The sequence below is a fragment of the Montipora capricornis genome, unplaced genomic scaffold (assembly GCF_036669925.1).
Source record: "Montipora capricornis isolate CH-2021 unplaced genomic scaffold, ASM3666992v2 scaffold_498, whole genome shotgun sequence".
Classification (NCBI taxonomy): Eukaryota; Metazoa; Cnidaria; class Anthozoa; order Scleractinia; family Acroporidae; genus Montipora; species Montipora capricornis.
In genome coordinates, this window is record NW_027180236.1 from 112501 (window position 1) to 127500 (window position 15000).

A 15000-nucleotide genomic window follows, 5' to 3' on the forward strand; every position below is an offset into this window, starting at 1 on the left:
AAATATGATCAAATGCATTATTTTGTCCAGTGTCTTGTAACAGAGAGTATTACCTATTGGTATAAATACACAGGTGATTATACAAAATCACGCGCTCTCATTGGCTCGCTATCTCGGATTATCAGACGATAATCACCTTGACGGACAAAATGGCTGCCAGTAGTCGTTTTGCCACTGTAAGTGAAGATGATTTCGCGTTGAAATGGTTTTTTTTTTCTCTTTTTTGAAATAATCACCTTTGTATTTATACTAAAACAGTTATTCGCCTCAGGCTCAGTGATTATCCGCGAATCACTTCGCCTTCGGCGAATAATTGTTAAGTAGTCTTAGGTTGGCTATTTATACATTAACATTCAACATTGATTTCAAAACATGACTTGTCAACTTGCAAGGTAAAGTCTTTCAAAACTGATTTCACATGAGGTGTGAGCAATCCGAATATTAACACTTAGACTACTAGTGGGTTTCATCGATTCACAAACTTGACTCAGGATTAGTTATAGACTGATAACCAACAGGTATGTAAGCTACTGTTTTGTACCTTACAGGAGACAACTTTACCAGTACATTTTAAGACAACAATAATTTGCATGACACGAGTCGACGTTAAGCATCAAGAAAGTTGCAATTCTCAACTGAATTCAATCTCAGGTGAAATTCAGGAGTCAGCTTTACCCGTATTCCCTTTGACTCAACAAAGAACACACAAGTATGCTTCCAATTTCTCTACTGAAATCTGTTACACAAACATGTAACTTTCAGGAACCAGCATCACCCAGATATCCATTTGCATGTAACAGTACGTTATTACATTCGACGGTGTACTCTGACAGGACATATAATTCTACGTGCATAACCTTCACAATCCAACGTCTGTTTCAATGTGTCATGATTTTAACTGTTTACACTGTAGAACCAAAATAAAGAATTAAAAATTGCCTGACTTGAATAAAAACATTCATTCTTTGGTTTTCATCTTCTTCCTTTGGATGGAATGTTTCATGCAACACCGCAAGTACATGATCTGGAACATGTAAAGAGATTGGAGCCACCTCTACTCCGGATAAATCATTATCATCCCCTTGTGGTAAGGGTGCATTTGGGTCATCTCCATACATAACCAGATCAGCAGGCATACTGTCATTGCCTCTCACACCAGAGTAACTGGATGAGTGATGTTGCAAAATGCCAGAAATCCACAACTGATGTGGGGAAAACCCATGCTCTGTGGAAAGTCCACGATTATGCAACATATCCACAAGGGTGTGCTTAAAGGGCCTGTGGCACTCTATTGCGCATGTGCGGCTGTTTGATTTTTGAACTGACGGTTCTTTTTTCAAAGCCAGTATCAATGACAGAAATCCTGTTTAATCGACACAGTGAGACGTGCCCATGTTGTAATAACATTTCTAAACTTCAGTCTGGTAATATACGAAGGACTTTGATGCCATACTGTGTTAGTTTTTGGGATCCGTAGATATAATTCATGTCCACGAAAGCCGGATCAGGCGAAGGGGCTCAGGTCGAAAGGTTCTTACACCTCGTAGTCGCCTTGCATCCAAACAAACAAGGAAACAAGTAATAGCAGATGGGAGAAGGCACATCGAAAGCTTTATATAGCGAAAGATGTCCATGAAAGCTGGAAGAAAATAAAGTGTATGTGCGTGGATTCCACTGACACGGCCTTCACAGGTGAGACGAAGAATGGGGTTATAATATTTACACTGATTATTGGTTTCCCTTTAGCACTATGATCCTTTGTCGTCAGCTTAGTGTGCGTTTTATTTTGCTATTCGAGTTTTTTATCCGTCAGTTCAGTTGCCATATCATGGAATTATGGCTTTCAGTGTAGGGACGCACAAGGAGCAAATTATTGGCTTCAGCTTTGAAACGTGGCAGGAAGCGTCTCGATTTAGCTGTTGAAGCCCACGGTAGATGAGAATTTTTGTTTGGTAAAAAAGAAGGGCTGAACTTTTTTTTTTGTTCTATTTTTTTTCTGATTAGAATAGGGTCAAGCATGATAGATCGATCTGCTCAGTTTATTTCGCATCATTTGAAAGCCAATTTACCGGTACATTCATTTGCCATTCATTGAGCTATCTTTCTGCACAGAGTACAGGTAACATTTTTGATCAAGTATTTTGAAATACACTATGCAACTAATACTCTATCAAGCAGTTGATATATTTTACAAATAATAATAATAATAATAATTAAATAATAATAAATAAACAGTAAGTTGTGTTCATTTTAGTCAAACAGAAACCACCTGGTAAAACTATTTATGTTAGCACGCATCACTTTTGGCATACTGGTCCTTTGGAATGTGCAAACAGTATGTCTCTGATGTACACATGTCAATGAGAATTCCCTTCACGCAAGTTTTATACATCATTATCAACAATGATGAGCACAGCAGTATGATGATAGTTATTATACTGTAAATGAAGAGATATGTTGTCATGAAGTATGGGTATGTTCATTGTTGAAAACTTTAAAGGACACTGCAGGTTGGCACTAGTAGTTCAGTAACTCATGGGTTGTTGTTTAGTCAATGTTTGCTATTGGTACCAACTGGCAGAACTGTTTGGCTTACAAAAGGAATTATTGCATAGAGGGTCACCTCAAATGAACAATCACAGACCCTGGGCAGTCAATCACTGTCCTGGCCTAGGTTCATCTGCTGAATGTAACACTAATGGAATATTGCATTAAACTAGTGATTACTGTTGATAGTAATTATTAATAATTTTCCTGTCTTTTCATATTTACTGGCCCATAACCTTTTTTCTAGGGAACAAGTTTACAGAGCAAGGAAAAAGTTGAGTATCCTTGATTGGAATTACTGGTATCATAATGGCTTTTCATTTTCCACCACTGAGGATCATGCTGACACCATCATTGCAAGAAAATGCAACCAGAGACGTGAGGATATTAAAGGTTTCCAAAGATTGTGGATATATTTGGATGCTGATGGACAAAATTTTTAAGTCTGCATTGATGACGACGACTATTTAATCACTCGTGAAGTCTGTCTGGAACCTGATGATCCCAGAATCATTTTTCCAACAATTGTTGAAAGTGAACCTCTTCCAGCTCATGAGCTCCTGGCAAGATGCAGAAACAGATCTTCACAAATAAGCAGCTCATAGAGATTTAAATGCAAAACTTTCAGCTACTGTAAAACCAGGAAAAACATAAATGCCCTCACAATAATGTGTTGCAGTGATGAAATTACTAACAGTCGGGTGTCAATGGAATGGCTCAAGTCAAGCTAATAAGCCTTGGCTTTTTGCTTCAGTTTGGGTAGTAACTTGAAGTAATAATTATATTAACTGTTTTTCTCTCCAAGTTTTGTGGGGTCATTGTGACATGTAGCACTAAGCAAGCACAAGATATACAGTGTATGACTTGACAGTTTTTAACCCAAGATAAGGGCTGACCATACATTACACATTGTAGCTTTGAAATCATTGTTGGAGTTTTGTCTCATGGTAATATATTGTATAACTTTAGAATTTAGTCTCCTGGTGTGATTTCTTATTATGTGGTTTTGTACATGGCAATTTTAGTGCATATCTTTTGAAAAGTGAAATAATTTAAACTACAGTAAAAAAAAAACAGTGTAAATACAAAAAATGGAAATTCCAATACAGTGCTATGATATTGGGAAATTGAAATGTGAATACAGATGACAGACAAGCAAAATCAAATTTAGTTATTGTTCATATACATGTCTGCATCAAATTATTTGAAGATGTGAAAGCATTAATTATTATTCTAAGACAATTTCCATTCTTGCAAAAGTTTAAGTCAGTCTAAACCAGAAGAAATGGTGTCACAAATAAATGTAATCTAAATTGCCTTTAAAAGTAGTTTTTATCCTAAACCAAAGTTTCACAACAAGGCAACTAAAACAAGTCAGTTATAGGGGGTGATGGTATGCTGAAAATAATTATTAAAAGAGGGGATCCTGAGATTTCCTGATATTTTTATTTGGGAGTGGAGGTTCCCTTTAATGAAAAACCACACACTCTCACTGTGGTTTTGTGCCTGCTATTACTTCCCAACATTTAGACAGTTCAGAAATCCATCTAAACACCTGTTGCTTAGGGGGTAGTGTCTTCTAGTGCAAAGTACATGCACACAGCAGAGGGAACAACTTTCCTCTTCCTTCTTCCAAGGGCAGTCACCTTGTGTACCTAGTATGTATAAATATTGTTTTCAAACAGAGTTTTCAAAAGTGCCTTGTTTTGTGAAATACAGTTGCATCCCCACATCCTTTGTTTTTGATGTGCTGGCTCATACACTTGTAGTACGGCAGTTACCTTATTTGCCCAATTCAGGAACTGGCTTTTGGTCAATAGATCAGTTTCATAAATGGCGACTACCTTTACAGTTTTTTGTATTTATGTTAATTACACCTACTTCCTTCATTTTTAATATTCTTAATATTATTTGGCAGGCATGAAATAGATCTATACAAATGTAGGTTGTCCACTTGACTATGGTACGTCTGCAGGTCGGGTGCTGGCATCTTCATGGTCAGAGGCATTTTCATATTGTTCCATAAGAAGGCAATCAGTATAATCCATGCTTCCCACTCCCTTCTGTAGTCACAACTGGCTAGGAAGGTTTCTTTTTTTTTGGAGAAATCGTGAAACGTGATATGCTCATCAGCTGAACGGTGAAATTGACATTATACAGGTGATTTTGCAGAACAAGTTACTGCAAGTAAAGCAACCAAAATATATTTGAATGCATGGTGATTTTCTAATATGGCGTGTATTCATCACTGATTGTACATTCTGAATGTTTGATTTCATCTGATTCTTTTTTTCCTCGCTCATCAAATGTTCTTGATTTTCCTTGGGCACATTTGCGACAGCAAAGCACTTTCTAATTGAGAAAATCGCAGTGAACTCGAATACAACCGGTTAAAAGGCCTTGATAAACAACTCAGCTTGTCTGTTCGGCCTGCCGGAAACCGCAATCGCTGTGAAAAAAGAGTGATAAACATATATTATCGCCCACCTTGTTTCTGCATGGTTTCGTCGCTGTTCCACATATGCAAGTCTCTGTGTAAGATAGATATTTTTCCTACAGTTTTCCGCGGTCATCCCTGACGTTCAACTGCAGAACTGTCAACACTCGAGGCTACAGTATGACAAGTGAAGAATTCCATTGAAAGAAAGGCCTGGAAATTTCACAAATGGTTCACCTTTTTAGCCCGAAACAATTTCATCGAGTTTCCTTACGTTTTTCTCCTAAGGGCTCGAAGGGCTCTGCGGAAACACTGCTTGTGCTTCACCATTTTATTTCCAAGATACATCCAACGATAAATATCTCATCTCGCGAGTGTCGTGTGAAGATTTCTATTGGTTGAAAATAGTGTGGTTGTCAATCAAGCTCACACATGCGCTTTATCGTGACACAGTCCCTTTAAGGCACTATTGATCCCTGGCATGTAAACATAATGCAATGAAAAGATGTCTACGTTGTTGATGAGAGTGAGCACACCAACATGTTCCAAATGCAAAAGTATGTTTTTGAAAATGTATAAAATGCATTGAACCACGTCACGCCATAATTTCTCAATCCTTGTGTTGTGAACACGTGGCCCTAAGATAAAACTTCCACGACTTTCCCCTCTATAATGAATCATGACGTTCTCTTCTCCATCATCAGCTCTGACACAACAATGAGAGCACTGTAGATTCCCTGTTATTGCTACTGCACCTGAAATAAACAATTAATCGAGAGTAACCGTCAATACCCCCATGGATCACAAATCGCCAATGGCGTAATTTTAGGTTGCTATCTATGTGCCAGAGAAAATTAGGATGTTGTACTCTGTAAGGTCTACTTGGAATTTGCTGTGCCCAGTGGCAGGCTCGACCAATAGGATCGAGGTTGATCAGGGGATCTCGCACCCCCCATCTGTAAACCCAGATGCCACGCTCCCCACAACGGGGCATTGACAAAAGTTACTCTTGGACCCTTTCTTGCAAGTCTCCATCCTGAATGGAAGAATATGCTAAAAATGAAGCTGGTATCTCAAGGTCATCGGCCCTTCTTCGTATGGTCCATCCGGAAACACCCAAAATGCTTACAACATTGTTCCAAGAAAAATGACATGAACGCAAAAGCAGTATCTGTTCTCTGGAGATTTCATAAGCTGGACGGCCAATGACACCAGTATGCTGGATAGTAGCCCTATGACAAATCTTTGATCAATTGTAGTTCTCTGGCAAGATTCCTAATGTCATTAACTTCATTTTGTGAAAAATGAGTTGACCCTTTAATAAAAGTAAGGATCTGGTGCATGTGGCGAATTGAACCACCCAATCTGAGAAGCAAAAATTCTGCATTCTCCCTGTCCAAAGGGGTACCGTTACACCTATCTATTTCTTGCAACAGTTGCAAAATAGATGACACGAACTGCTGCCATTGCCTGTTGGTGTCTTGCCTGATCACAAGAAAAAAAAAATCGTAATAAGGTAAATAATTATTTAAGCTTAAATATAATGCACAGTATAAAATTATTTTTGGTATCACGACATCTAAATTACAGACTAACATGAAAGAGCTATACTTTGCACAGGAGAAAAGGTAAAAAATTGAACGACCACAACAACCACTCAAACCTTTCCACATAGATCGTAGTAAACAACAGAAACTTGAGATTCTTTCGTGGCGTCATTGCGTGCATGTAAAAGCCAAGTTGTACCATGTGAAGATGCACGAAATACATTGAACGGCATGGACCCGTCAAAGTGGCAAAAAAACTTTTGAAGAACATATGACAAGTGAAAGAAAATAGTAGAATCAAGTGACTATTGGGGCTGAAATTTGCGAACTTAAAAGAAATCTTTTCACTTAACTACGACAACTAAACCAAAATGTCCACTTCTTTGGAGGATAGTAACTTGGGGAATAGCACGTCATATACACCATTTACACGTAAGACGACTGTCCATTCCATGGAGACAGAATATACATGTCAACCGGCTTTCGAGAGAATCATATTTCCTTTCGAAACCCATTTTGACATATGACATTACTTTTCGAAACTAATTCGTTTCGTTTCACACATCACAGGAAAATTTTACAAAAAACCGTTAACGTCAATTGTAAAACCCATAATGGGTTTAACAGATTCACATTCTTACTAAATTTCCATTAATGGGAATTTTCTGAGAAGCAATGGGGTAAACAGTTTCCATCAATGGAAAGCGACTTGACAACACCGGTAATGGGTATTTGAATTCCCTTAAATGAATTGTCTACATAAACCATTGATGGTGAAATCCCATTAATGAAAATCAAGTTGATGACACCAGTTATGGGTATCTGAAATCCCATTACTTTTACAAAGAAACCATTTTATAGAAACGTTTTTAAATCCATGCATGTGTATTTGGCATTGCAGTCCAACAGCTATCACGGTTAGCCTAAATAACACTCCATTTAGCCTAGTCAGTTCATTTGCAGTAAGCCTTTTGATCAGGATTAGGGATTTCTGGCTCGCATGGCCCACTGGCTCACTCTGTATCCAAACTCAATTGAATCTCTCCCACTGATGCCCACTCCATTCTCCAATGTTGTATCCCAATGGACACAATCAACTCCACAGCATTGGTTTGGTTCAGGGATGTACAAATAATTGTCACCATCAGAAATGTAGTAATGTATGCACACAATTTTGGTACTGATTTGAACTGTCAACACTTTAGCAAGCCATGGTTCTGGATCACTGCCATTGATCCAAATCATATCATCCAAAGCTGGATAGAAGGGAACAATAACCTCATGCGAAGATCTTGGAAGATTGGGACAAGAAAAATCTGTTGATCATCAACCCTAGGGTACAGTATGACCTTTCTTAAAATATCAGAAACTGGCGCAATCACTCTACTTGCAGCAGGGAGAGCAACAATTCCATATCCAGTACTTAAAGGGTAAGTGACGGCTAAAAAGTCACCTTTTTGGAATACCATCTAAATACCTCAGGTTACACATTGAAACAGACACAAGGTACTTCAAATGCTTCTTTGTGCTTTTTTTCGCTCGAAAAACTGGTCTAAGTGCAGCTTCGTAAGTCATCCGCCGTGAACGCTTCGAATTTGATCATGTGAACTGATACGTCACACGTGTGTACACCAAGCAAAGTAGACATGGCTGATAGTAGTGCAAGTGAGAGCAGTTCCAACTCGGGGTCCGATTTTTCGGATTTTGAGGCTTCGCTGGAAGGCAAAAATAATGAAAGCGCTTTGGACCCTGTTGGTGAAATCAGGCCCTGGCGATTTGAACCGCCAGGAAGAAATGGAAATCAAGTGCGCGAATCAGAAGAAGAACAACAGCCCATACGCAGCGGCTGCCTCAATCAAGAAAGCCACGAATGCTGAGTGCATTACAGTTGTAAATATTGTATTTGAAAATCAGTCGCGGCTAGATTACGGAATACCCGTCCACACATTAGCATATGAATAAGGTGTATTGTTCTTAACGAGCTTATTAAATATAGGAGCGATCAAGTAAAGAAAATTACATGTGCAGACTCTTGAATTCCATGGGAGCGAAGTGTTTTTATGCAACACTCCTTCCAAAACTTAGGTTTTCATACACTGAAAATATAAAACATGCAAGCTTGTGAAGGTGCTTTGGAAGGATGCATTTTTGAAAGTAGTTTTCCACCTGATACACATTTCAACGCTTTCGGATCGGTTGTAAGTTTTCTAGTATAGTATTGAATTTGGCGAACGATTGAAGATTTCTCAGCTTTTACCGCTGTGAAACGCAATGCAGCAAAAATAGCATTCATACATGTACTTGCAATTAAGCATCCTCTTTATATTGACTTTGTACCTTGTTAAAAGCCCAAAGTTTAAGGTATCTGCCATATTTGTGACAGTTCCAGTGCTGATAACCGTTCATTTTAGCAGCTTGTGTTCTCTATTTCTTCTTCTATTCAATATAGTGATAAAAATTGTGACTGTACTGATTCTTTTATTACAAGGTGCCAGTGTGGAAACTGCCAGTCAATGTGGAGGGAGGAAGAGAACATCTGCTGTCAAGAAGTAGATGCAGCGAAAAATAAAAATTTGGAGCCTGTTACAGTGGAAGAGCTGCAGGCAGAACCCGGATGTATTGTCCAGCATCCAGGATTTGAGGCAGTGTGCCTCAATGTATGGGTTCTGCAGACAGCTTGGCTACAGTACAAGCAGCAGTATGGCTCTTCTGCTTATGAGGGTCCAGAGCACAAGAAAAACCGCCACATTGCCTACAGGCAGCTAGTCAGATGGTGTTGGGGTGCCTTGGGCAAAAATATTCCGGCGCCTTTACCTTCTTGTGCAGTGAATTGCAAATTACGAACACCAGGAAAAACATGTGAACGGCGTATTTCACAAGGAAATTGAACATTCCCATCATAACGGAGAAATGATCGAGTTCCTTAAATTTCTAGGTAAGCTGTTATTTTCGGATTTGAATTTCCATGTGTTGCGTGACATGATCTGAGCTGTTTTAGGCGAGACAATCGGCGACACTTTCCATCTGCCGCCAGTGATAAAAAATCATTTCAGTCAAAATTCAGTTTGTTGCATGCTTTCCAAGCGAATTTCAAGCATTAGTTTGCTTATCGTCAGCGAAATGACAGAGAATACAACGGCGAAGTATGTTAAATTTTTGTTTTGTGCGACCCTGTTGACATTAATTCCGGGCGTGCACATGTCATCGTCTCGGTTCTTGTTTTGTATGTAACTTGTTTGTTTTGCAAATTATGCATCTTTTTCGGAGTTAGCGTTAAAATTAACATGTTGAACATGAAATTTGAATGTATTCAATCGTTTGATTATTAACATTGGCCATGGCAAAGTCACGACGATGAAGTGTGTATCAATTGCTTATATTTGTTTCTAAATTACACCTCAAGTGTTGTTAAAATAAATTATGCTCTTTTACAGAAAATTGAGGTTCAGTTCTCTTTTTTTTTGCTGTGGAGATCTAGTTCGTTTATCAACTGGAGCCAACAGTTCCTACAGCATACGGTTGCTTCGAGACGTTTTCAGATGTGATCGATGGAGCTTTGAAAACCCATACATTTTGATCGATGAATCAACGGGCATAACTGTTTCAAAGAAATTGATCATTTTAAGTACATGTTAGTGGGGAGGGATAAGACTTTATCTTTGTGCAATTTAGAAATCTGAAAGGGTACTGCAGCAGCAATTAAGAGGCAATAGATCGAATATTAATTCTTGAATATTAATTAGCTTGACCCCCAATATTTTGCAATGGACCCAGACCCCAAATTTGAAAACCTGGATACATCTCTGATTATTTAATTTTAAAATTTATTTATTATTATTTTTAATTAGTTTTACACACTCTGTCCTCCTAGTTCACCAGATTACTGCGGTTATATCGGCTGACATAGTTCTGAACAGCTGCTTCTTTGTCAGGTCTCTGTGCATTTGCAGCGAGGGATGGTGGGGTGTTGATAGCCAAGTTTGTCATGTACTCCTTGAGTTCCCTTGGATTTGCCTCATATTTTGCAAATAAATCTGCGATAATGCTGTAGCAGTAATCTGCAAAGTTGAATGCATTGTTAGTTCCTTCTTAATACTGTATGAGGTGGATCTTGAATTCATTGCTTTTCATGGCTCCAAAATTGAGCTGACTAAAAAAGGCCAATAATTATTGTTTGCTTGTGTCAATCCATAAGCAAAAAAGTGCACTCTCTAACCTCCAAATACCCATCTACATCATACCCGCCTCGAGAAGCTTGTGTTTTGATTTTTCTGATTGCATGGTCTCATTTTTTAGCTTTTGGAAATACTACTGAGTACCGTGGCCTGCCATCTTCTGTTACTGCCTGCATCCTGTCTGCATTGGTGTTGTAATGCAGGGCAGAAAGGCACAAAGGCACAATCTGATAAATGATGTAAACATAAGTGAAGATGTAAGGGTAATTTTTGCAACTTTGTGATCTGCAACATTTGTAAAATTAATAACCAAAGCAGTGTAAGAATGGCTATGGGAAATAGTCAAACCTAGTATACATCCCCCAGTATGAGAGAAGGCAGTATGCTTTGGCACAAACTATATGTCCAGGCTGTGCTTGGCTTCCAGGGTCAATGTCTGGTATTTAGGAGATAGCTGTGCTATATCCTTCACCAATTGAGGCTTCAGTAACAACTCCTGCAGTTTTACTGCTGGGTATGGGCCTATGAGTTATGAAATGGAATTATTGCAAACCTAGTGCTTTACAGTACAATGTATTACATAGACTAATGACAAGTATAAAACTACCCTAGGGCTTTTGTAAAAATGTTTCTTTTCACTGATGAAAGTTTCTGTTGTACACCACTTTTCTTAATGTCCTTACACAGGAAATAAAAAAAAAGAGATTTATTCTAATGTCAGGTGTAATTCCATTTAAATATTTATAGCCATTACTATACCAGGCTGCAGCCAAAGCCGATCGGCGGCATCTCCTTCCAGGTTGCCATGCCCACACTCAGGGTACACACCACTCTCCACATGAACATGGATGTTTTGAATGTGCAATGGTAGCATTTTCCATTTTTCTTGCATGACTTGGCCATTTCCATCAGGTGTTGATGCTGCACACCAATACATGTGATTGGAAATTGACTGGCGCCACTCACCAACCTCGTCATAGTCCTTTTTCTTGGCAAGCTTATCAATCTTTTTGCACAAGCCTGGGTAAGCCAAAGAAATGTTGAAATTCAATAAATTAACCCAAAGTTCATTCAAGAACTTATTGGTAAAGGGCCACATTTTTTCTTATGCTCAATGAGAACACATTGTGCAGGTACCTTTAAACACATGCCATATGTCAAAGTAATGGGTTGTATTGGGTAGATTGCGTTTAATCCAGGCAGTGTTCTGCTTGTGCCTGTCTGTAATTAATTCAGCAACACTCAGTCCTGAGTTGGTAAGTACCTGTACTGCCCTTACCAACCCTTCATGCTCCATCCAGGCACTATTTCTAACCTCATTACTCTGCAGAAGAAAGACAATTTTCACTGCGTAGTAATATCGCAGAAATAGTGATATTTATCTATGCAATTAACAATTATACCCCATAGTATAAAAGCCTTCAACCATTTTCTGGGAAAGTTTCAAACCTGAACTAGTTGAAAATCTACTACTCTGTTGATCCTCTGTTCAATCAGTGTGAAGGAGCCAAACTTGGAAGAGTACCCTGGGGAGTCACACTGCCCATCACCAGCCAGTATCAACCCATCGTTTTTCCCAAGGAATCCACCAATAACAACTGCATTGAGATAAGAGCTGGTGTGGCGATAGAAGGTACGCTCAGAAATGGTAGCCACATTCATGAGCTTCAGCATTCTTAAGCTCTTAGCTGTACTACATCCTGGAAAGCAATCAAAAGCGTTTTGATAACTAGCCATGTGTGATTGCAGCTGAAAATAAGAACACAAATTAACCAGGCACAGATTTACTATCCCAATAAATCATTATGCTCTGGTGTAAGGTATTGAATTCTTGACTTTCGATTTAACTAGAAGTGAAACGAGATTTCTCATGAATGAAGGCACTAACCCGAAAGTAAAATGGATGCTGACAACAGTAAGTTACCACAAATCCAAGATGTCATGTTTCTCACTAAGCGCTTAAATATGCCTGGAATTGCAATCTTTTTGGATTTCCGAAAAGCTTTTGATACAATAAAATGGAACTATCTATTATCCACGCTTCGACTGTTCAATTTTGGCCTAGATATTCAAAGATGGATAGAAGTCATCTACCACAATGTTTCTAGCTGTGTCCTAAACAATGGTCATGCGTCACCCTTTTTTCAATTGCACCGAGGCATCAGGCAAGGATGCCCCTTATTGGGCCTTCTTTTTGGGCTTTGAAAAGCAACATTGGCGGAAAGGAAATAAAAGTCACCCAATTTGCTGATGATACTACAGTATTCGTTAACGACCATCAATCTGTTATTAACCTTTTGAAGCTTCTAAGTGAATTTAAACACTCCTCGGGTCTAGAAGTAAACACAAGTAAAACAGAGGCGATGTGGCTTGGAGCTTGGAGAAACAAAACTGATACCCCATATAATTTCAAATGGCCTCAAGAACCGATTCAAGCTCTCGGCATCTTCTTTTCGTACAACTCCGACGCTGCAAATAAGCTGAATTTTCGAGAGAAAATTATCAAATTGAAAAATACTCTTAAGAATTGGAAAAGAAGGAGGCTTACCCTCCATGGCAGAATCAAAATAGTGAAAACCCTAGGTTCGTCGAAGCTAATTTATAACACCTCTGTGCTCGAGATCCCCGATTGTTACGTCAAAGAAATAAACAAACTATCTTTTGATTTTATATGGGACGGAAAACCAGCCAAAATAAAAAGAAAGACCATAATAAGTGACATAAGTCAAGGAGGGTTGAGAATGATGGATTTTGAAATCATGAATAAAGCGCTGAAAATTGCTTGGATCAAGAGAATCACCGAAAACGTTCAACCAGAGTTCACCACTGCCAAATACGGAGGTTTATCCTTTCGAACCAAATGTCAATACGATATCAAGCATTTCAACCTTGACAACCTTCCTCCTTTTTACCACACGCTACTTAAGTATTGGCAAGAATACAATGCATTCACAACAAAATCATCTGGAATAATAGTCGCATCCTGATTGGAGACCAGCCAGTTTTTTTCAAACCCTTATTTGAAGATTACACGTATTAAACAATTTTTAAAAGAAGACAACACCTTCTTCTCACTGGATGAGCTCATTCGCAAAGTGAACATCAGTATTCCCTTTACACTGTACTATGGCCTCGTCGCTGCCATTCCTACAGAATGGAAAAATATATTAAATCAAAACAACTCACACCTAAACCCGCCTCTTGAAGACCTTCCGTCGACCCGTGTCGCCTACTCTACACTTCTAACCAACAACATAAGTCCACCAACATCAGAGAACAGAATTCTAAATTACGGTTTCTCCAAAGAAAGCATCCACAAGGTGTACACGTTGCCTTTCAAACATCCTATACGGTTGGCATAATATAACATCAAAAATAAACAGGCACTTAATGTCACTCTTCTTATTGCAAAATTCCATATCTTCGCGACAAGTTCATGTGAGGGCAACTTATGTTTTGAAGGCTTTCTTCTCCGCCTCCAAGATAAACTCGATGTCTTAAAGCAAAGCTATATTGCCCAAAGAAAGCTACATAAATTCTTAACTATCTGGGGAAAACTGCTATAAACTACTATAAATGTCACTTCGCTTCGTCCTTTTCTTTCCACTCTCGTTCATTGTAACTCTTTTCTTTAAGCCAGCCATAGTCTTGTTTGTAGCTGTTAATTTTATTTACGTTTTAAAACATGTCATAAAGATAATTGTTACCATTCTGTAAATAGTGTAATGCAAGTAGTGAAGTATTGTTCGGTAAGTACCGTTAGTTTGTGTTAACTGCGGTAGAAATGTTATTAATTGTTTCCAAGTAGTGTTAGTATTTAATTGTAATAAGGGTTAGTGTAAGAGTTAGTGTATAATAACAAAAATAAAAAAATAATAAAAATAAAAAAGTTACCACAAAGCATTTGTCCTTTAACAAATGGCTGGCTGAACCACATTTGAGAAAACTGGCACGCCTTCTGAAAGGTATATTCATGTTATATACCTTTACTTCGGCAGGAAGGACGCCGGTGGCCTTTCTGAGTGCACTTGTTTGCCATTGATCTAAATTCTGCAACCAGTTCCTTAACTGCACGAGAAGCTTCATTTTCAACTTTTCTTGTGTCTGGGAGTTCATCCATGACTGATTTACAGGTGTTTGTAGATGATCTAGCAATTGATGCATGCTCTTCACGGGTGCGATCAAACTGGGTAAGTAACTGTTTTTCAAAAATAGGTGACTACTTTAGCGACCAAAGAACCACCTTAAATAAATAAACTTACACCAGGTCTACAAAAGCAATGATAATCAAAAC

General features: G+C 38.5%; 1 protein-coding gene across 1 annotated transcript; it reads left to right on the forward strand.

The window, feature by feature from the left end:
- Positions 1-8177: 8177 nt before the first annotated feature.
- Positions 8178-9419, forward strand: LOC138036741 (uncharacterized). Its single transcript, XM_068882842.1, has 2 exons — positions 8178-8401; positions 9017-9419. Exons 1-2 carry the CDS (start codon positions 8178-8180, stop codon positions 9417-9419), a joined length of 627 nt encoding a protein of 208 aa, XP_068738943.1.
- Positions 9420-15000: the final 5581 nt, after the last annotated feature.